General features: G+C 39.2%; 1 protein-coding gene across 2 annotated transcripts in view; it reads left to right on the forward strand.

Moving 5' to 3' along the window:
• Positions 1-25075, forward strand: part of rad50 (DNA repair protein rad50) — a 208353-nt gene that overhangs the window by 28109 nt on the left and 155169 nt on the right. For both annotated transcript variants that reach the window (XM_070094544.1, XM_070094545.1), the window contains 3 exons: positions 17856-18019; positions 18261-18359; positions 24622-24734. In XM_070094544.1, the coding sequence (XP_069950645.1) occupies positions 17856-18019; positions 18261-18359; positions 24622-24734 (376 nt within the window). The remainder of the gene's footprint in view (positions 1-17855; positions 18020-18260; positions 18360-24621; positions 24735-25075) is intronic.

Below are 25075 nucleotides of genomic sequence, written 5' to 3' on the forward strand. Positions count from 1 at the left end.
TTTTTGGGTCACCCTGCCTCGGTGGGAGACAGCCGACTTGTTAAAAAAAAAAAGAGTCATTATTAATCCGTTACAGACACCCAAAAGTATTAAAACAAAATAATTTTTTTTTTTACATGAAATGTAGATGTACATACACAAAACAATGAGACATGACGAATAAAACAATAATAACATAACACTTAGCCTTATTGAAGATTCTTCTTAGTGTATGGAAGATGGGAGGAGGGGAAAGGATGGAGAAATTACTGTTTGGAAGGAGAATCCCTTTCCATAGAGACTTCAGGTACCAAGTCCTTTTCTGGGGTTACTTTCCTTCTTTGTTTTTTAAATGTCACTAGGACCAGCTTGAGAGTCACTGCACACCTGTGGCACTAAATATCTGTCCAGAGAGCTCTGTGTCTGGCATCTCTTTAAAATTTCCCTAAAATGGGACAAGATGTTGTTATTGTACATGTTGTCGACACAGCTTGCAACAGCTTTGTCAGGGTGATGTTCCTCCACAGATCTTTCCATCCTACTCCACATTGCACCTTCTTCCATCTCTCGTCCTCCTCCTCTGAAGCAATTTCCTGAACTGTGGTCTGTTACTGTTCCAGATCAAGCTTTTGCAGCTCTTCAGTGGTTAGCTCTTCATTGTGGTCCTCCACCAACTCTTCCACATCCTCGCCACTCACATTCAACCCCATGGAATTCCCCAGTGCCACAACAGATTCCACAACTGGCATAGGGTCCTCAGGGTCAGCCCCAAACCCTTCAAAATCCCTCTCTTGGACACAATCTGGCCACAATTTTTTCCAAGCAGAGTTCAAAGTCCTGGAAGTCACTCCTTCCCAAGCCTTACCTATAAGGTTTATGCAATGGAGGATATTGAAGTGATCTTTCCAAAACTCTCTTAGGGTCAGTTGAGTGTCTGAGGTCACATCAAAGCACCTTTGAAACTTTGCTTTTGTGTAGTGTTTTTTGAAGATTGAAATGATCTGCTGGTCGATGGGCTGGATGAGAGGAGTGGTATTAGGGGGCAAGAACTTCACTGTGATGAAATGAAACTCCTCCACCATTTGGTAATCCAAGTCTGGAGGATGAGCAGGTGCATTGTCCATTACCAGGAGGCACTTGAGTTCCAATTTATTTTCCAGGAGGTATTTCTTCACACGGGCCATACACTTCATTTAACCAATCAAGGAAAATGTCCCTCGTGACCCATGCCTTACTGTTAGCCTTCCACATCACACACAAGTTACTCTTGGCAACACTGTTTTTCTTGAACACACTGGGATTTTCGGAGTGATACACTAGTAAAGGCTTCACTTTGAAATCCCCACTAGCATTACTTCAGAACAAAAGAGTAAGCCTGTCTTTCATAGGCTTGTGTCTTGGCAGTGCCTTTTCCTCCTGCGTGATGTAGGTCCTCTTTGGCATTTTCTTCCAAAAGAGGCTTGTTTCATCATAATTGAACACTTGTTTGGGGAGGAATTTTTCAGCCTCTACATAGTCCTTGAATTCACGCACTTATTTTTCAGCCACACATTTGTCAGAACTGGCAGCCTCACCATGCCTTACCACACTGTGTATGCCATTATGCTTCTTAAATCTCTCAAACCAGCCTTTCCTGGCCTTAAATTCACTAACATCAGCACTTGTTGCAGGTATTTTCTTTACGAGATCGTCATACAACTGCCTTGCCTTTTCACAAATTATTGACTGCATAACACGTCTGATAATTGTTTCTCGTTGATCCAAACCAGCAACCTCTCCACATCTTTGAGGATTTACGATTTCATTTTTGTGAGCATATTTACCCCTTTCTCAACAACAGCTTCCATGATTCCCTTTTTCTTGGCCACAATAGAAGTGATGGTTGTATGGGGATTTCCATACTTCCTGGCAAGTTCTGCCATACGCACTCCACTTTCATATTTTGCAATGATGTCTTTCTTGAATTCTATCGTGTTTCTCGCCTTCTTTACCAAAGGGCTGGCACTAGGAGCTTTCTTTGGCCCCATGGTGGCTTATTTAGCAGTAGCAAGCACTAAAATGAATCGAATATTACAAAATGTATCAAATGAACGCATGGGATCATGCTCACTCACTGATAAACAATGGCACACCGACTGTGAATAGTGTGTGGGGCTGCTCGGGCTGCTCGTATGTGTTTGGGATGAAAAACTAAATCTGAATCAAACGATGATTCGAGAGTCAATATTTTGAGAGAGAAAGTTAAAATTTGCGAAAATTATGAATTCCAATGCTTAAGAAAAAATGAGGGTCAACTGTACTCGTTTATCGATGCCTCGGACTTACGACAGGCTCTCTGACCAGTATTCATACCTAAATAATGTATATTAGAGGTGATTTTCTCTATTCTGTTTATTTCAATATACAGAATGAGAGGTTATGGAGTATATGGAGAGAAAAAGAGAGGTTAATAGAGTGGTGAAGTAATGTAAAAAGAGAGCAAATGAGAGAGTGGGTGAGATGTTATCAACAAATTTTGTTGAAAATAAGAAAGTTTTGGAGTGAGATTAATAAGTTGAGGAAGCCTAGGGAACAAATGGATTTGACAGTTAAAAATATGAGAGGAGATTTATTAAGTGAAGAGTTAGAGGTATCGGGAAGATGGAGGGAATATTTTGAGGAATTGTTAAATGTTGATGAAGATAGGGAAGCTGTGATTTCGTGTATAGGGCAAGGAGGAAGAACATCTTGTAGGAGTGAGGAAGAGCCAGTTGTGAGTGTGGGGGAAGTTCGTGAGGCAGTGGGCAGAATGAAAGGGGGTAAGGCAGCTGGGATTGATGGGATAAAGATAGAAATGTTAAAAGCAGGAGGGAAAGAATTGAGCATTTAAACATGGCTGGCCGGCATCCAAACAGCCGCTACTGCCAGACGTACAACTAGCGAAGTGAAATTCTCATCTTTACTGACGTTCATCTGTTGACAGTAGCATCATATCTGTACCACCATCATATCACCTGTACCAGTGCTAACGAGAGGGAAACACAGGAGACATCGTCAAATCAACAGTACAAAACTCCAAGGTTATAGGTCGGATATCCCTCAGTGCCAGTCGTGAGAAAGAAGTGAATAGTTAAACAGTCAAGGTTAATGTTTTAGTAGCTGACCTATATTCAGCTGACCAGTGTACAGTGAGAGAATCATAGCAGAAAACGCCAAATATATCTGTAAACTCAAGGAAAGTTAGGTTGTAGGTGGCGTTACTCCCCTCAGTGTTTTAAAAATGGCTGAGACAGCAGAACAGGTCAGGCAGTCAACAACACCACACAACCCCCGATAAATGGAATTTATCGGGATTTGGAAGGATAAAACCATGGATTAAACCTTTCTGGTCTACCAGAATGGAAAGGAGTTAGAAGTTAATTGGGGAAGCCAGACTGTGAAGTGAGATGGGAAGGGGAGTGTGTAATAAGGGTTTAACTGTAAGGGTTGTGTGAAGTTAAGGGAAAAGTGAGCAGTGAAGAGGGTTTTGAAGAGGAAATTTTACTAGTAATTCAGTGGTGATTGCTAAAGTAGATACTAAGTGTACTAGGGACTGGAAAACAGAAATAAATATTATTGTATATGAGTAAAAGAGCGAAGAGTGAAAATGGCAGGCATTAGGGGGGTACAGGCTGCCATAATTATATTTATATTTCTTCTTCAATTCCATGAAGAAAGAAATCAGTCATGGCGGCTGGAAAAGGTGAATGGAGTAACAGCGCCCTGGACAGTAAAAGCCCAACAGTTGCCATCCTACCAGAAAAGTAAATGTCACTATCGCTGCAAGGTATGGCAACACCGCATACCCAAACAAAAACAGTGGCACACAGCTCTTATTGTAGCGCTCTTAAGTGGTGATATCCAAATTAATCCAGGACCTCAAACTATTGTGCAGAGGCAAAACAGACAGATAAATGACGGTGATAATGGGTCTAGTAGCTAGGAATGATAACCTTAACTCCATATGTAATGCATACATAGGTCAGTGTGAGACAGTACAGCCATTATTATCTCAAACACTACCAAACAGGTGCATACACTGTACTAAAGTACGCATGAAAAACAGAAAAGGCACCTTATGTAAAATGTGTAAGGGGTGGGTGCATGAAGGATGTATGTACAATTATAGCAACGGTGCCAGAATTCATTTTGTGTGTAACAAATGCACTTTGGCACAGTTACCCTTTAGCAGTGATGACATTGATTTACCTAATTTTAATACAAATGACCCATTGCCATATGTTGATGATTATGATTGTTTTATGAAAACAGGCCTTCACTTTATTCATGTCAATGCAAGGTCACTTCTTCCTAAATTGGCAGAGATTAGGATTCTAGCTAACAAAATTCGGGCGGCAGTTATAACCATCTCTGAATCTTGGTTGGATGATACGGTGACTGACGACGAGGTCAAAATAGATGGTTACAATATAAAACGCTTAGATAGGAACAGAAAGGGTGGTGGAGTATGTGCCTACATTAGAAATGACTTAGCTTACAACCCAAGACCTGATTTAAATAGCAATAAACTGGAGATTCTATGGTTTGAAGTGCTGCTTCCTAAGACCAAACCCATCTTAGTAGGAACTAGTTACCGCCCTCCTACCCAGGACCAGTTCTTAGAAGACTTTTCCAGAGTCTTGTCCGGAGTTGAAAACAATTGCGAGACAATAATACTGGGCGACTTCAATATCTGTTTTCAGCAGCAAAATAACGGGCTATGCAAAAGGTATAAGCAAATTCTAGGATTAAATAGTTACACTCAACTAATTAATACTCCAACCCGGATCACACAGTTCTCAGCCACCCTAATTGACCACATACTTTGTAACCGCTCTGAGAACATTAGTCAGTCAGGCGTCATTACCACAGGTCTTAGTGATCATTTCATCATTTACTGCACCAGGAAAATCACTAGGGATAGGATAGGCCTACACAGGACAATAAAAATGAGGTCAACTAGAAACTACAGTAAAGAAACACTGGTAAATAGGCTACACAATTGTGACTGGACAGAGATAACAAGTTGCACGGACGTAAACTATGCCTGGGAGAAATTCAAAACAATGTTCACTACCATCCTTGATAATATTGCACCAGTTAAAGAGGTTAGGATTAAACGAAGAACTGAACCCTGGATGAATACTGAGATATTAGATAATATGAAATTCAGAGACCAGCTGCTAAAAAGATTTAAAGCAAACAGACAGGATATTGCAGCACTAAATGAATTCCAAAGGGTGAGGAACAGAGTACAGAGACTTATAAAAGGAGCAAAGGCAAAGCACTACTGCTCAAAAATTGAAGAGTATAAGCATAACCCCAGAAAGCTCTGGCAACAACTAAAACGGTTGGGGTATAGCCATAAGCCAGTAGATAGGTCTAACATAGTACTCACTATCGATAATGAGGTATGCCACGAAACATCTAAGGTGGCAAATTGCTTTAATTCCTTCTACACATCTGTTGCATCAACACTAGTAAGTAAACTACCAGCTGCATCAAATACCTTTAACACAGACTCTGATAAGTTTCAAACATACTATACCAATAAAGGGGTAACCCCAAACAGTTGTCAACTAGTAAGTGTATCTCATGACTTTATTCAAAAAGAACTAAGCAGGTTAAACCCAACTAAGAGCACAGGCCCTGATAACATCCCGTCTAAGTTCCTAAAAGATGGTGCTTCTGAACTGTCAATCCCTATTGCTCACATAATAAATCTATCAATCACCACTAATACCGTACCGGAGGGGTTCAAGGAGGCCAGAGTTACTCCTATCTTCAAGAAAAATAGTAGGTCTAATGTAAGCAACTATAGGCCTGTTAGTATACTCAGTATAATATCTAAAATTCTAGAGAGGGCGGTGTATTCTCAAGTAGTTAAGTACCTTAATGACAACAACATTCTCCATAGCTATCAATCGGGCTTTAGAAGATCCTACTCAACCGACACCTCCCTTATTAATCTGATGGATTACCTAAGAACTGAAATGTCAAAGGGGAACCTCATAGGTATGGTAACCTTAGACCTGCAAAAGGCCTTCGATACTGTCAACCACAATATATTATGTAATAAACTTCAAGCTATCGGTATAGGTTCTGTAGACTGGTTTAAGTCCTACCTTAGCAACAGGAGACAAATAGTCAAAATCAACAAAACAGAATCAGAACCCTTGCTGATAACATGTGGAGTTCCCCAAGGTAGTATTCTGGGTCCCTTATTATTCTTATGTTATGTCAATGATATGCCTATCAGTGTCAAGTGCAAACTCCTACTGTATGCAGATGACAGTGCTCTGTTAGTGTCAGGTAAAGACCCACAAGATATTGCTAATGTTTTAACACTGGAACTGGAGTCCTGCAGCAAATGGTTAGTAGACAACAAAGTATCATTACACCTAGGGAAAACTGAAGCCATTCTCTTTGGCACGAAACATAAACTGAGAAGGGTAAATAATTTTAATGTTCAATGTAATGGGGAGCCCATCACTTTGGTTTCATCAGTAAAATATTTGGGAATCCCCTTTGACCCATGCATGTCAGGAGAATTGATAGGGAACAGTGTAGTAAAGAAAGCAAATGCCAGACTGAAGTTCCTGTATAGACAAGCACAGTGTCTACCTACTGAGGCTCGCAGGACCCTATGTCTAGCCCTTATACAATGCCATATGGATTACGCTTGCTCTTCTTGGTACTCTGCCTTGACAAAAAAACTGAAAGATAGACTGCAAATCACCCAGAACAAAATCGTAAGATTCATCCTTGGGCTGGGACAAAGAGAACATGTAGGCCAGGATGAATTACAGCAGTTGGATATGCTGAATGTTGAAGACAGAGTAAAACAACTGAAGCTAAATCATGTTTATAAAATTGCTCACAAACAATGTCCAGAATATCTTGCTGTCAATTTTGTCAAGGTTGGGAACCAAAGCAATCATAGTACTAGGGGGAGAGAGCACAACTTTGTAGTACCCACAGTCATTGGACAGGCTTCAAACACCTTTTATTGTACAGCAATAAAGGAATGGAACAGACTGCCCACACATGTCAAAGCCAGTCATAGCATGAACCAGTTCAAGAAGAGTGCCAAAAGGTGTCTGATGAATGTAGCTACAGAAAGGGAGGGGAATGATTTTCTATTTTTTAGCTAACATACGTGTAAATTTTACCATATTCCTAGTAATGACCCTCGTATTGTAGATAGTCTTAATGACCTTGGTGTAGTAGATAGTCTTTTTAGTATGATAATAAGATGTTATCTTCATTGTAGAATAATAAGAAAATATTATAACCTTTATATTATAATAATAAGGTAAAAGGATCCCAATGGAAATAAGTCACTCTGTCTGACTTTTTTGGGTTATCCTAGGTTCTCTACACATATGCTGCTATGTATGATAATTCTATGTAACTGTATTTGTGTATACCTGAATAAACTAACTTACTTACTTACTTACTTACTTACTTGTATAGTTTTGGAGTGGTTGGTGCTATTATTTAATAAATGTATGGAAGAGGGTAAGGTACCTAGGGATTGGCAGAGAGCATGCATAGTTCCTTTGTATAGAGGCAAAGGGGATAAAAGAGAGTGCAAAAATTATAGGGAAATAAGTCTGTTGAGTATACCTGGTAAAGTGCATGGTAGTTATTATTGAAAGAATTAAGAGTAAGACAGAGAGTAGGATAGCAGATGAACAAGGAGGCTTTAGGAAGGGTAGGGGGTGTGTAGACAAAGTATTTACAGTGAAACGTATAGGTGAACAGTATTTAGATAAGGGTAAAGAGGTTTTTGTGGCATTTATGTTTTTAGAAAAGGCATATGACGGTGGTTAGGGCGGCGATGTTGCAGGTGTATGGTATAGGAGGTAGGTTACTGAAAGTAGTGAAGAGTTTTTACGAGGATAGTGAGGCTCAGGTTAGAGTATGTAGGAGAGAGGGAGATTATTTCCCGGTAAAAGGAGACCTTAGACAAGGATGTGTGATGTCACCATGGTTGTTCAATATAAATCTACCATCCGACTTACGACTTGCTTGACATACGTCCACTCGACTTACGACCGTGCATCTGGCAGCTGGGCTGGGCCGGCTGATGCACACTGGTGTACAGTATTTGACAATACTCGCGGCAGCAATGCATCATGCAGGCAGCATCAGTTTGAGTAACCCTGCCCTATCAGCAGCATCATACTGTATTAACTCTTCTAACTGGGCAGTAAATTTCACCATGACCCATAAGATGAAGTCTGAATCTTGCACTGGAGATTGTGGCAAGAAAGGCTCTTACTCTCGAACTCTCTATTTGTTTTCAGTGTTGCACATAAACCTGTCTGTATCTGTCTGCCTGTATATCTATATCTCTGTGTGTCTGTTTGTCTACCTGTGTGTCTGTCTTTCTGTCTACCTGTGTCTGTCTGTCTGTCTACCTGTGTCTGTCTTTCTGTCTACCTGTGTGTCTGTCTTTCTGTCTACCTGTGTGTCTGTCTTTCTGTCTACCTGTGTGTGTGTGTCTTTCTGTCTACCTGTGTGTCTGTCTGTCTACATGTGTGTCTGTCTTTGTCTACCTGTGTGTGTCTTTGTCTGCTTGTCTGTCTCAGAGCCACTCATTAACCTTTAAACTGTCCAAACATAGATCTACGTTTTTTCAACATTTGAAAGCATGTAAAAAAAGTAGATTTTTTTTTTTTACATTTGAAAACGTGTAAAAAAAACTTTGATCTACAGTGGAACCTCAAAAATCGAATGTATCACATATCGAACGTTTCAAAAATAAGACCATTTTCTCGGACAAACTGTGTCCCTATTATCGAACGCGCCCCTATTTTCGGACCGCCGGGTACGGGACCTGTCCGCTGGCCCGCTCTGTCTGCGTCCCCGCACAGGCGCTGTGAGCAGTCTAGCTTTGTTTATGCTTGAGTGAACACTAACCTGCGATCTCATTCTCACATTTTACGATTATTTAATTGTGTTTAGTGCTTGTGGGGCTGTGAAATAAGCTGCCATGGGCCCAAAGAAACTTGCTAGCGGTACCCCTGTGGTAAAGAAAGTGAGAAACACCGTAGATGTGAAGAAGGAAATGATACAGAAGTATGAGATTGGAGTGAGACTTGTTGAGCTTGCCAGGATGTACAGAGGACTGTGGACAGTTATTTTGTCAGACAGAAACAGATGACTGGACAGTTATTTTGTGAGACAGAAACAGACAACTGTGGACAGTTATTTTGTGAGACAGAAACAGACGACTGTGGAGTTTTGTGAGACAAACAGACGATTGTGGACAGTTATTTTGCGAGACAGAAACAGATGACTGTGGAGTTATTTTGTGAGACAGAAACAGAGGACTGTAGACAGTTATTTTGTGAGACTGGGGTCAAATGACTCTCAAGCTGGTCCTAGTGGCATTAAAATACAGAGAAGGGAAGCAACCCCAGAGAGGGCTTTGATACCGGAAGTCCTCATGGAGGGGGATTCTCCTTCCAAACAATAACCCCAACTCCCTCTCTCCTCCCTCCCTATCTTCCAGATGCCATCACCAATCTTCAATAAAGGTAAGTAAAAATGTTATTTTATATTACTATACATAAAGACTATAGCATTTGTTGTGTGTATGTAAAACTGTAATTAATCTCTATAAGATGTATTTTTTTTGTTAATATTTTTGGGTTTCTGGAACGGATTAATTGTATTTCTGTTATTTCTTATGGGAAATATTGCTTCGAATTTCAGACTTTTCGAATTTAGAACTAGCTCCTGGAATGGATTAAGTTCGAAATTTGAGGTTCCGCTGTATTTTTTTTTTGTTATATTTGAAAATGTGTAAAAAAAACGTAGATCTACTTTTGGAGCACTACGCATGTGAACGTAGATCTGCTAGCGTGGCCGTGACGAACTCTAGCAGAGTTCGTCACGGCCACGCTAGCTGGAGATTCGTCTGTAAAAACTTGCATTTGTGGTCACAGAGGTGCCTGTGCTAACTTTCCTATGGTGTAGAAATATACCTAGTTGGATGAATCTTATTGTGGCTAGCTGGTCTAGTGGCTAACGCGACGGGCTGGAGTTTTGAGACTCTATGACCGCGGGTTCAATCCCGGCCGGGGGTATGGTTTACCATATTAACCCTTTGAGGGTCGACAGCCCCTCTCCGAGACTTGTTCTCAGGGTTGGCCAAATTAAAAAAAAAAAAAATTATTTTTTCTTATGAAAAGATAGAGAATCTTTTCCCGATCATAATGACACCAAAAGTATGAAATTTGATGGAAAACCTACGGAATTATGCTCTCGCGAAGTTAGTGGTCTCGACGATGTTTATGCATTGGCGATTTTGCCCACTTTGAGCCCTATTTTCGGCCAATTCCTGTGTACTAGTCGACAAAAATCATAACTATTTCTCTAGAACTCCATTTTTTCTATTGAATGAGTACAACAAACCACCCATTTACTGATTTCAACTATTCAATACAGTGGTCAGGATTTAGCAATTTTGCCAATTTCACACAAATTTCAAAAGATGCCAATTTCCAAATAGGGTCCATAATAAACAAGAAAGACATTCCTGGCACTAAAATAACATTTCCTCTGTTCGTTAGTCACATCCCCAGGCCCCTCTTATATTTCTTTGGCTTTCCACTTTCAGTTTTTATTCTTACAAAAAATAGAAGATTTACTGTTATGCAGACTACTACATTAGTGTAGAAATGGTATAAATAATATCAGCACATTTGAAAGAATATTAGACTCACCAGTTGACGTGTATTGGACGCTTGGCATGATTTGTTTACTTTTGAACTTTGGTAAAAATCAAACATTTCTGCTACTTTGAGCTCAATTTCAAGGTACTTTTCATTGTAAAACCAGTCAAAATCATCTCAATTTTTGTAATATGTCTTCCATTCTATAAAATGAGACCAAGAAAACTAGAATACAATAATAAATACCATACAAAAATACAGTGCAAAGTCGCTGTTTTATTCCAAAAACACGGTCAAAGTTTTTTTTTCTCATTATGCACTGTGTGCTGCAGGATTTTTTTTATACTGCGCACATTGACCACATAGACCCATTCTTTCATATGTATGCCTACCAGCTTTCTCCCACTAGATTTGAGGGCGCTACAATTTAGGCGTACTAGTATGTCAAAAACCCTGGGTCGTAAGCCGTACTAGTATGTCAAAAACCCTGGGTCGTAAGCCGTACTAGTATGGTCGAAACCCTCAAAGGGTTAATAATGATAATAACACAATAATAATCACTGAAGTGCATTAAATGTGTATAAAATGTTAATATAGATATTTTGCTTAATCCATCTATGATTTTTTTTTCAAAATTGTATAATAAACATGCTACATAACATATAAATTAACAAATATGAGATGTTTTTCTGGTCGGCTTGACAGTGTGAACAGAAACCATTCGTGTCCGGGCTGGTAACAACAACAACAACAACGTTTGTTTACATAACTCATGAAACTTCTACCCTCTCTCTCTCTCTCGTTTATTCATTTAATCTTGTTTACTCGCCTCTCACTCTACATTAAGTCTACAGTTATTTTGAGGTAAGTAATGAGTGGACATGATTATTATATTATTGTGGAAAATTAAATTTACCTGCATGTAACTCATCAGATACATACCAGTAAATGGTAACAAAATTAATTATTTTTTTTTTTTTTTTTTTTTTTTTTTATTATCACACTGGCCGATTCCCACCAAGGCAGGGTGGCCCGAAAAAGAAAAACTTTCACCATCATTCACTCCATCACTGTCTTGCCAGAAGGGTGCTTTACACTACAGTTTTTAAACTGCAACATTAACACCCCTCCTTCAGAGTGCAGGCACTGTACTTCCCATCTCCAGGACTCAAGTCCGGCCTGCCGGTTTCCCTGAATCCCTTCATAAATGTTACTTTGCTCACACTCCAACAGCACGTCAAGTATTAAAAACCATTTGTCTCCATTCACTCCTATCAAACACGCTCACGCATGCCTGCTGGAAGTCCAAGCCCCTCGCACACAAAACCTCCTTTACCCCCTCCCTCCAACCCTTCCTAGGCCGACCCCTACCCCGCCTTCCTTCCACTACAGACTGATACACTCTTGAAGTTATTCTGTTTCGCTCCATTCTCTCTACATGTCCGAACCACCTCAACAACCCTTCCTCAGCCCTCTGGACAACAGTTTTGGTAATCCCGCACCTCCTTCTAACTTCCAAACTACGAATTCTCTGCATTATATTCACACCACACATTGCCCTCAGACATGACATCTCCACTGCCTCCAGCCTTCTCCTCGCTGCAACATTCATCACCCATGCTTCACACCCATATAAGAGCGTTGGTAAAACTATACTCTCATACATTCCCCTCTTTGCCTCCAAGGACAAAGTTCTCTGTCTCCACACTCACTCTTTTTCCCTCATCAATTCTATGATTCACCTCATCTTTCATAGACCCATCCGCTGACACGTCCACTCCCAAATATCTGAATACGTTCACCTCCTCCATACTCTCTCCCTCCAATCTGATATTCAATCTTTCATCACCTAATCTTTTTGTTATCCTCATAACCTTACTCTTTCCTGTATTCACCTTTAATTTTCTTCTTTTGCACACCCTACCAAATTCATCCACCAATCTCTGCAGCTTCTCTTCAGAATCTCCCAAGAGCACAGTGTCATCAGCAAAGAGCAGCTGTGACAACTCCCACCCTGTGTGTGATTCTTTATCTTTTAACTCCACGCCTCTTGCCAAGACCCTCGCATTTACTTCTCTTACAACCCCATCTATAAATATATTAAACAACCACGGTGACATCACACATCCTTGTCTAAGGCCTACTTTTACTGGGAAAAAATTTCCCTCTTTTCTACATACTCTAACTTGAGCCTCACTATCCTCGTAAAAACTCTTCACTGCTTTCAGTAACCTACCTCCTACACCATACACTTGCAACATCTGCCACATTGCCCCCCTATCCACCCTGTCATACGCCTTTTCCAAATCCATAAATGCCACAAAGACCTCTTTAGCCTTATCTAAATACTGTTCACTTATATGTTTCACTGTAAACACCTGGTCCACACACCCCCTACCTTTCCTAAAGCCTCCTTGTTCATCTGCTATCCTATTCTCCGTCTTACTCTTAATTCTTTCAATTATAACTCTACCATACACTTTACCAGGTACACTCAACAGACTTATCCCCCTATAATTTTTGCACTCTCTTTTATCCCCTTTGCCTTTATACAAAGGAACTATGCATGCTCTCTGCCAATCCCTAGGTACCTTACCCTCTTCCATACATTTATTAAATAATTGCACCAACCACTCCAAAACTATATCCCCACCTGCTTTTAACATTTCTATCTTTATCCCATCAATCCCGGCTGCCTTACCCCCTTTCATTTTACCTACTGCCTCACGAACTTCCCCCACACTCACAACTGGCTCTTCCTCACTCCTACAAGATGTTATTCCTCCTTGCCCTATACACGAAATCACAGCTTCCCTATCTTCATCAACATTTAACAATTCCTCAAAATATTCCTTCCATCTTCCCAATACCTCTAACTCTCCATTTAATAACTCTCCTCTCCTATTTTTAACTGACAAATCCATTTGTTCTCTAGGCTTCCTTAACTTGTTAATCTCACTCCAAAACTTTTTCTTATTTTCAACAAAATTTGTTGATAACAGCTCACCCACTCTCTCATTTGCTCTCTTTTTACATTGCTTCACCACTCTCTTAACCTCTCTCTTTTTCTCCATATACTCTTCCCTCCTTGCATCACTTCTACTTTGTAAAAACTTCTCATATGCTAACTTTTTCTCCCTTACTACTCTCTTTACATCATCATTCCACCAATCGCTCCTCTTCCCTCCTGCACCCACTTTCCTGTAACCACAAACTTCTGCTGAACACTCTAACACTACATTTTTAAACCTACCCCATTCCTCTTCGACCCCATTGCCTATGCTCTCATTAGCCCATCTATCCTCCAATAGCTGTTTATATCTTACCCTACCTGCCTCCTCTTTTAGTTTATAAACCTTCACCTCTCTCTTCCCTGATGCTTCTATTCTCCTTGTATCCCATCTACCTTTTACTCTCAGTGTAGCTACAACTAGAAAGTGATCTGATATATCTGTGGCCCCTCGATAAACATGTACATCCTGAAGTCTACTCAACAGTCTTTTATCTACCAATACATAATCCAACAAACTACTGTCATTTCGCCCTACATCATATCGTGTATACTTATTTATCCTCTTTTTCTTAAAATATGTATTACCTATAACTAAACCCCTTTCTATACAAAGTTCAATCAAAGGGCTCCCATTATCATTTACACCTGGCACCCCAAACTTACCTACCACACCCTCTCTAAAAGTTTCTCCTACTTTAGCATTCAGGTCCCCTACCACAATTACTCTCTCACTTGGTTCAAAGGCTCCTATACATTCACTTAACATCTCCCAAAATCTCTCTCTCTCCTCTACATTCCTCAAAGTTACATAGACAAGTAGGAATTTTTGGACATCTAGGTCACAAAAAATGTACCCCTTCGATACCTACTACTGTCATATCCACAAGTCACTCTTGACCTATATTAATTTCAAATGAAATATACATTACCAGGAATTATTGTAAACATTAATATAAATTTGTGGACTGTATGTTAAAATTAATAAATGATTACATATACACATTTGTGTAACAGAAGGAGAATTTATAATCATAACACTCATCAATTTGTCTGGAGATTACTGTGTGTCATACTCAAAACCCCCCTGTCTAATATGAAGAAAATACTTGCCAGAATTTCAACACAATAGACATGACTTAGCTGGGGTTCTGAAGCTGTTCTGCCCATCTATTTAATGCTCACATTATGCAGGACTGCAAATCCAATAATTTCAGCTCCTATTTGAGAGGTTTTAAGCCCAGGAACCCCTAGAGCGACGAATATTATGCACATTACATTAGTTTGCCTGTACCACATTCAAAAACAATGGCGTCTCCTCCCCTGCTCGTCAGCGCAGGCGCAGAGCTTCCCTGTCGGTTCACTTCTCTAAAATACACTTTAGAGCAATAGTAATGTATTAATCAGGTTTATTTACACAGCATAATTTTGGGAAATTATTTTTCACAATTATAGTTTAAATATAATAATATGATTAATATTAGTACATATGTATTATTGTAATAATAATAATAATAATTATTAATATTATTATTATTAATTTAGGGCACTGGAGCACAGATCCACTGTATAGCACTTTGTCTGGATTTTTTGGGTTATCCTAGGTAATTTATACTATGTATGATAATTTCACTTATGTGTACTTGTGAGAGAGAGAGAGAGAGAGAGAGAGAGAGATACAGAGAGAGAGAGATATACAGAGAGAGAGATATACAGAGAGAGAGATATACAGAGAGAGATATACAGAGAGAGAGAGATACAGAGAGAGAGACATATATACAGAGAGAGATATATACAGAGAGAGATATATACAGAGAGAGATATATACAGAGAGAGAGATATACAGAGAGAGAGAGAGAGATATAGAGAGAGAGAGATATATATATACAGAGAGAGAGAGATACAGAGAGAGAGAGAGATACAGAGAGATACAGAGAGACAGACAGCCACATTCAGTCAGTCAGTCAGCCAGTCAGTCAGCCAACCAACCACCCGGCCACCCACCCGGCCACCCACCCGGCCGGCCAGCCAGCCAGCCGGATACGTATTACACATGTTCCAGAGTTGTTTCTCTTTACTTAGGGTATAGGTTATACTACATTCTGGTAGGATGACACTATCAGTGGTATTCTCCCATTCCGCTGTGTCGACAATACATAAAGATAACAGTAACATGTGATACTGTATGCGATGTAAAATTTACAGTACAGTTCACTAACATGTATACATTATATACAGTACATAAATAATTAAAATGTAACAATAGAAGTAAATTATGGTAAAAAGAATGAAATAATAATTGTACATTACATTACAGTACATGTACTATGTAGGTAGTTTATATAGGAAAGGTTTGACATTATGCCCTGCCCAGTATGTCGGCAATTTTCAAAGGTTCGACTTACTTCCATTTTGACTTAGGACCGGTTGGTCGGAACCAAGCTTGGTCGTAAGTCGGATGGTAGGTGTATTCATAGATGGGGTTGTAAGAGAAGTGAATGCTAGGGTCTCGGCAAGAGGTGGGGAGTTAAAAAGATAAAGAATCAAACACAGTGGGAATTGTCACAGTTGCTCTTTGCTGATGACACGGTGCTTTTGGGAGATTCTGAAGAGAAGTTGCAGAGGTTGGTGGATGAATTTGGTAGGGTATGTAAAAGACGAGCTGTTGGAGTGTGAGCAGGGTAATATTTAGTGGAGGGATTCAGGGAAACCGGTTATTTTATATAGCCGGACTTGAGTCCTGGAAATGGGAAGTACAATGCCTGCACTTCAAAGGAGGGGTTTTGGGATATTGGCAGTTTGGAGGGATATGTTGTGTATCTTTATACATATATATTTCTAAACTGTTGTATTCTGAGCACCTCTGCAAAAACAGTGATTATGTGTGAGTGAGGTGAAAGTGTTAAATGATGAAAGTACGTATTTTCTTTTTGGGGATTTTCTTTCTTTTTGGGTCACCCTGCCTCAGTGGGAGACAGCCGACTTGTTAAAAAAAAGAAGTAGAAGAAAATTAAAGGTGAATATAGGAAAGAGTAAGGTTATGAGGATAACAAAAAGATTAGGTGACGAAAGACTGGATATCAGATTGGAGGGAGAGAGTATGGAGGAGGTGAATGTATTCAGATATTTAGGAGAGGACGTGTCAGCAGATGGGTCTATGAAGGATGAAGTGAATCACAGAATTGATGAGGGAAATAGGGTGAGTGGTGCACTTAGGAATCTGTGGAGACAAAGAACTTTGTCCGTGGAAGCAAAAAGGAGAATGTATGAGTAGTACCAACACTCTTGTATGGGTGTGAAGCATGGGTGATGAATGTTGTAACGAGGAGAAGGCTGGAGGCAGTGGAGATGTCATGTCTGAGGGCAGTGTGTGGTGTGAATATAATGCAGAGAATTCGTAGTTCGGAAATTAGGAGAAGGTGTGGGATTACCGAAACTGTTATCCAGAGGGCTGAGGAGGGGTTGTTGAGGTGGTTCGGACATGTAGAGAGAATGGAACAAAAGAGAATGACTTCGAGAGCGTATAAATCTGTAGGGGAGGGAAGGCGGGGTAGGGGTCGGCCTAGGAAAGGCTGGAGGGAAGTGGTAAATGAGGTTTTTTGTGCAAGGGGACTTGGACTTCCAGCAAGCATGCATGCATGAGCGTATTTGATAGGAGTGAATGGAGACAAATGGTTTTTAATACTTGACGTGATGTTGGAGTGTGAGCAAAGTAACATTTATGAAAGGATTCAGGGAAACCGGCAGGCCGGACTTGAGTACTGGAGATGGGAAGTACAGTGTCTACACTCTGAAGGAGGGGTGTTAATGTTGCAGTTTTATAACTGTAGTGTAAAGCACCCCTCTGGCAAGACAGTGATGGAGTGAATGATGATGAAAGTTTTTCTTTTTCAGGCCACCCTGCCTTGGTGGGAATCGGCCGATGTGTTAAAAATAATATATACTGTATAAACATTTAAAAATATACCAGAAATGTTACAAATGATGTAGCGGTGACATTAAAACAATATCAAAGATGGTTGACACAAACTCACTATAATGTGGTCCTCACTTAGCGATGAATTCATTGAACGACGCGGTTTTAGGAATGGACTTCCGTTGCTAAGTGAGGAAAGGCTGTAATGTATTTATATAATTATATACACTGGGTACATTTTTAGGTACGAGGGCAGATTAAGTTACTTTTTCAAGATACTCGAGGACAACTCATGGTGACAACTCGATCTTTAGAGACTACACAGAAAGCCAAGAAATTGGAATGCAAAACCTTAGATGCTACAATCAAAAGAATGGCTCCTGATGGAACTAGCATTACTATGTCAAGGTGAGTTGAAAAATGTACAGTCTGAAAGCAAGAAGAACTGATGGCTATTGAATTAAGTAAATTTTCATACATGTCCCAAAGATTTGTGATTACTACTGAGGGCAATATATATTTTACAACAAATTTGGTACTTGCCTAAGGCTGAATGCATTTTCCTTTTCTACACATTATTTGCAGTATGTATGTGTACAACAGTCTTTCTTTGAAACGCATTGTATTAATTATATGTAACTTTTTTCAGTAAATGCTCTGACTTCGAGGCTCTGATGGCTTCATCCTTAGGTGTTTCTAAATCTATACTGAATAATGTAATATTTTGTCATCAAGAGGAAGCAAATTGGTAAGTTGAAAGTACAATATGTATTGTCCACACTTGTTTAGTCTTAGGGTGGTAGGAAAGTAGAATGTGTTCAATAAGTATGGTAATTTGTGCAGGCAAATTCAGTGAATAGTTTCAAGAATAGGTATGATAAGGTTCAAGAGGCCTGAAGTTAACCCTTTCACTGTCCAGACCCCTGATCTGAAACTTGTCCACAGTGTTGAAGAATTTTCAAAAACAATTTTCTTTTTTTTTTCTTATGAAATGGTAGTCTTTTTCTGAAGGTAATAAAACAAAAAGTATGAAAATTGATGGAAAATTGATGAAATTATGCTTTTGCGAATTTTGCTGCATCAGCGATATTTACACATTGGCGGTTTTGCTCACTTTGAGTCCTATTTTAGGCCATTTACAGTGTTCCAGGCGATGAAATTCTTAACTGTTTTGTTAAGAATTCCGTCGACTTCAGCTACCCCGTGAAGTGGATAGAAATTGGTAATTTGGCCAATTACACTCAAATTTCAAAATATTCCAGTTTCAAAATAGGGTTTAGAGTTAGCAGTGCAGGCATTCCTGGCACTAAAATAACATTTCCTCTGTTCATTAGTTACGCTTCTAGGCTTCACACGTGAATTCCATTTTGATTTTTTATTCACACAAAAAACAGATGATTTACTGTTATGCAATATTGTAATAATTTTTTTTTTTTTTTATCACACTGGCCGATTCCCACCAAGGCAGGGTGGCCCAAAAAAAAAAAACTTTTACTGTCATTCACTCCATCACTGTCTTGCCAGAAGGGTGCTTTACACTATAGCTTTTAAACTGCAACATTAACACCCCTCCTTCAGAGTGCAGGCACTGTACTTCCCATCTCCAGGACTCAAGTCCGGCCTGCCGGTTTCCCTGAACCTCTTCATAAATGTTACTTTGCTCACACTCCAACAGCACGTCAACTATTAAAAACCATTTGTCTCCATTCACTCCTATCAAACACGCTCACGCATGCCTGCTGGAAGTCCAAGCCCCTCGCACACAAAACCTCCTTTACCCCCTCCCTCCAACCTTTCCTAGGCCGACCCCTACCCTGCCTTCCTTCCACTACAGACTGATACACTCTTGAAGTCATTCTGTTTAGCTCCATTCTCTCTACATGTCCGAACCACCTCAACAACCCTTCCTCAGCCCTCTGGACAACAGTTTTGGTAATCCCGCACCTCCTCCTAACTTCCAAACTACGAATTCTCTGCATTATATTCACACCACACATTGCCCTCAGACATGACATCTCCACTGCCTCCAGCCTTCTCCTCGCTGCAACATTCATCACCTATGCTTCACACCCATATAAGAGCGTTGGTGAAACTATACTCTCATACATTCCCCTCTTTGCCTCCAAAGACAAAGTTCTTTGTCTCCACAGACTCCTAAGTGCACCACTCACCCTTTTCCCCTCATCAATTCTATGATTCACCTCATCTTTCGTAGACCCATCCGCTAACACGTCCACTCCCAAATATCTGAATACATTCACCTCCTCCATACCCTCTCCCTCCAATCTGACATCCAATCTTTCATCACCTAATCTTTTTGTTATCCTCATAACCTTACTCTTTCCTGTATTCACTTTTAATTTTCTTCTTTTGCATACCCTACCAAATTCATCCACCAATCTCTGCAACTTCTCTTCAGAATCTCCAAAGAGCACAGTGTCATCAGCAAAGAGCAACTGTGACAACTCCCACTTTGTGTGATTCTTTATTTTTTAAGTCCTCGCCTCTTGCCAAGACCCTCGCATTTACTTCTCTTACAACCCCATCTATAAATATATTAAACCACCATGGTGACATCACACATCCTTGTCTAAGGCCTACTTTTACTGGGAAATAATTTCCCTCTTTCCTACATACTCTAACTTGAGCATCAGTATCCTCGTAAAAACTCTTCACTGCTTTCAGTAACCTACCTCCTACACCATACACCTGCAACATCTGCCACATTGCCTCCCTATCCACCCTGTCATACGCCTTTTCCAAATCCATAAATGCCACAAAGACCTCTTTAGCCTTATCTAAATACTGTTCACTTATGTGTTTCACTGTAAACACCTGGTCCACACACCCCCTACCTTTCCTAAAGCCTCCTTGTTCATTTACTATCCTATTCTCCGTAGACATGCTGTTGGAGTGTGAGCAAAGTAACATTTATGAAGGGATTCAGGGAAACCGGCAGGCCGGACTTGAGTCCTGGAGATGGGAAGTACAGTGCCTGCACTCTGAAGGAGGGGTGTTAATGTTGCAGTTTAAAAACTGTAGTGTAAAGCACCCTTCTGGCAAGACAGTGATGGAGTGAATGATGGTGAAAATTTGTCTTTTTTGGGCCACCCTGCCTTGGTGGGAATCGGCCAGTGTATTAATAAAAAAAAACATTCAATATAATGTCTTTTTTTTTTTTTTAATTCTTTCTTTATATTTGTACATTATATAATCCTTAAGCTTTAACCCTTTCAGGGTCCATGCCATAGATCTACGGCTTTACGTTCAGGGTCCAAACCGTAGATCTACGCCATGAGCTCAGCTCACTCTGATAAGCTGTGAGCAGTAAATTTGGGTCTAGATATGAGAGAATACATCTATGTGGTATATGTTCACCACATAAAACAAATCCTGCAGCACACAGTGCATAATGAGAGAAAAAAAACTGAGACCATAATTTTTTATTAAAACAGCGACTTTGCAGTGTTTTTTCGTATGTTTTTTATAGTTGTATTTGCAATTTCTTGGTCTCATTTGATAGAATGGAAGATATACTACAGAAATAGAGATGACTTTGATTGGTCTTAGTACTGGAAATGGCTTTAAACTGAGCTCAAAGTAGCAGAAATGTTAAATTTTTGCCGATGTTCAAGAGTAACCAAATGACCTCACAAGTCTAATACATGACAGCTGGTGGGTCTAATATACATTCACAAATGTGGTGATATTATTTATGCAATTATTACAGTATTGCATAACAGTAAATCTACTATTTTTTGGTTTGAATAAAAATTCATTATGTGAATAAAAAATCAAAATGGAATTCATTTATAAAGTCTGAAAACATAACTAATGAACAGAGGAAATGTTAGTTTAGTGCCAGAAATGCCTGCATTGTTTATTTTGGACCCTATTTTGAAATTGCAATATTTTGAACTTTGCATTAAATTGGCCAAATTACTAATTTCTGGTCACTTTATTTTGTTGTTGAAACAGTTGACTTTGGCGATTTCTCGTGCTCAATCGGTATAATAGAAGTAATACTAGTGAAATAGCTAAGAATTTGGTTGACTGGAATACTGTAATTGCCCTAAAATGGGAGCCAAAGTCGGCAAAATCACCGATGCGTAAATATTGCCGACTCATCAAAATTCGCGAGAGCATAATTTCGCCAATTTTCCATTAAATTTTGTACATTTTGTTTTATTACTTTCAGAAAAAGATTCTCTACCATTTCATAAGAAAAAATAACAAAATTATTTTTTGAAAATTCTTGGACCCTGGTGCACACTTTGAAATTTGGCCTCTGGACCCTGAAACGATTAATGTCAGTAGCCATCCCCTAGTACATGTACTTGAAAAGATTTAAAAAATCCTTGTATGGAACCGTGCGCTTCAGTTCCAGCGACTTGGTGTTTAGCTACTGTGTGTAGGCGCACATGTCCGAGATAAAACGCTGAATGCTAGTTAGAGAGAGCACTGTTGCTGATGCAACGCCATCCCTGTTGTACAAGTGTAAGGTAGTGATTCTCTTTGACTCAGTGATGTGTATTGTGCTTAAAAACCATGTACCATTTTCTTGAATGTGATAAAGTGTAGTATTAGATGATTATCATGCTTCCAGCTATTTATTTCATAGTTTTTTTTTCGGTTCTTTTATTTTACAGAACATTTAAATAATTTGTTTTGTTTTACACAATATTAAAACAATAGCTAAAAATTTTGAGGCAGCACCTCCACTAATTTTAGCTATTAGCCACCACTGGCACTGACAGTGACCTCAAAGCCATAATACTACGGCACAGTCAGCGAAAGGGTTAATATTGCCATCAAAGTACAATACTTATGTAGTTTAAAAGGCATACATGTGATTAGTTTTGAGGGTTGTTCTACCAATGCAGCCTGGTCTGAGATTAGGATTCCTTGTTATTACCTGACCAACTAAGTTGTGTGTTTTAGTGATTTTCAGGGCTATGTAATTACAGCCTGGCTTATCTGGCATTGGGAGGAGATAGTGGGCTAGTTTCTTCTTGGAAAAAAAAAAAAAAGACTGATACTCTGCCTTCACAAGCTCTTGCATTACAAAGGCAAATTTTAGAGAAACCTTTAGATATATTGGATGGGGAAATACTGCTTAGAAGCACATGTTTAGTGTCACTAGTAGAGAAATGGAACACATAAGAGTAACACAATAGCAGATATAATATAGTTGCTATAAAAGCTATATATGTGCTAGTGCATAAAGTATCATTTTTATTTAGGAGTTGGAATGTCCCCCCCCCCCCCCCCCCCCCCCCCGTTTCAGCCTCCTAGGCTATCCATATTAAAATTTTTTTTTGGTCATTTGTCTGTTAGTATACTATGCACTTCTTTAAGTGACACTGAAAAGGCAAAAATTATTGTAGTAATAAGGAATTTTGGTTAAAAATTTTGACTGTATAGCTTATGAGGGTGGGAGGTGTGACTCTTCAACCTTGCATAGCGTGTACAGATGTGTGTGCAAATTCATGAGTTTCAGTTTTTGCGGATTTTGATTATCCAACATTTATATTGCTGGGCAACCAGATTTCTGTCATTCAGCATTTTTCTGGTTCATTGGCTTTCCTATGGCCAAATCTCCTTTTATTCTTGTAATTTTCATAAAAATACCAGTAATAACCAGAGAGATGGTCTCTAAAACACAAAAATGAGATGAAATCTGAAATAAAATTTGTTATGCAGGCTTTATTTTGTATTATTTACAGTCTATATGTTTGTGAGACTGCGAGGCATGTGATCTCCACGTGAATTCGTAAGGATGACAACCAGAAAATTAAATTTTCATATTATTGAAATAACTTCAGTCTACAAAGGTAGAACATGGTAATATTTAATGTATTTTTTTCCAACACTTTGACTGTCTCTCACTGAGGCAGGAAGACCCCCCAAAAAAAGAAACACTTTCACCAGCATTCAACACTTTCGCCATCATTCACACATAATCACTGTCTTTGTAGAGGCGCCCAGATACGGCATTTCAGATGTCACTCCAAGCAGCCAGTATCCCAAACCCCTCCTTTAAAGTGCAGGCATTGTACTTTCCACCTCCAGGTTGGAGAGCAGCAAGACTTAAGGTTTACGAACATTGAGTGAAGCAGCTGCACCACCCCATTAATGTTTACAAACATTGAGTGAGACAGATGGAGACCACACCATAAACTCATTCTCTCCAATTATATTAATATACAGAACAAAATTACAGTATATTTTCTGTTAAATTTCCACATTGTTAAGTGAATGTAATTGATTGTTCCATTAGATTGCCCCAAATCTTGCTAGCTGCACTTAACAATTCTTAACTCTTAAAATCGAGAGTCTGATATATTTCAGTTGTCTGGACAAAAGACAGCAGAGGAAGCTGGTGTGGATAAATACTGGCAAGCCAACTCTGCCATGTGTAGAAAATTGATAGACTGTTGTTGTCAGAATTGTAGTGGGTTTTCTGATTCTGCTAAATTGGGGAGCTAGGTACTTTTCAAACTTAGGTTCTGTAGTAGGTTGGGTGGCACTGGCTAATGGGGCTGTTTTCCATGAACTTAGGTAACTTGGAATATATATTTGGCTTGTGTGGCTCTGACAGATAAAATGGTCTGAAGTTTGGCAAAATTATATGGAAGTTTGGTGGCAAATTCATTTATCAAAATTTGTCTCATCATCATCTGTTTCTCCATGGGTAGCCTACATGAGCAGCTTTTACTGATCAGAAACTACTGATAATGAAGAGTTTCATGATTTAATACATTAATACTTGCTTCTGCACAGAAGCTTCTGGTATGTTTATCAATATGCACCTGAATTTCTCTTGACGTTCAGACAACTCAGCACAGAGCTCCCTAATATGAAGAAATCTGGTTCTGGATTTTCAGGTAGTGCTACATTAAGGAAAAGAAGTGGTCAGAGAAACAGGACTGTAGCTTCTTTAAAACTTATCTATATATTTTTGTGTATGTTGCAATATTATTGTACATTTTAAATTTTTTTGTATTTAGGCCACTAGATGAAGGGAAAAAGGTGAAAGACAGGTTTGATGCTATATTCAACGCTACAAAATACATCAAATGTTTGGAGACTATTCGTAAGCTTCGATTGGAAGTGAAAGCCAGTAAGTAACTTTATGAATCTGCAACTTTGTATTGTTATATAGGTACAAATTATAAATTTAAGTACTTTTCAGAGTGAAATTTTTATTGATGAATATCTATTTTTGTTACATTAGCTGGACTATACCTGCAATATTCTGCCTTCAGTGCACCCTATCATGGTCCCAGTCATGTTATCTACCACTTTTGGGGAGGAAATATTTTCTTTTTTCATGGTTTGAAATTATGGCTTTTTTGTTCTCCCATTTGATGCTTCTAAGAGGTATGTTGTCTCTGTTTTTTTGTATCTTTTGTGATTTTATGTGTCCTTATATCTTCAGTATTTTTACTGCTATCTACTGTA

This window comes from Cherax quadricarinatus, chromosome 46 (genome assembly GCF_038502225.1).
Source record: "Cherax quadricarinatus isolate ZL_2023a chromosome 46, ASM3850222v1, whole genome shotgun sequence".
Lineage (NCBI taxonomy): Eukaryota > Metazoa > Arthropoda > Malacostraca > Decapoda > Parastacidae > Cherax > Cherax quadricarinatus.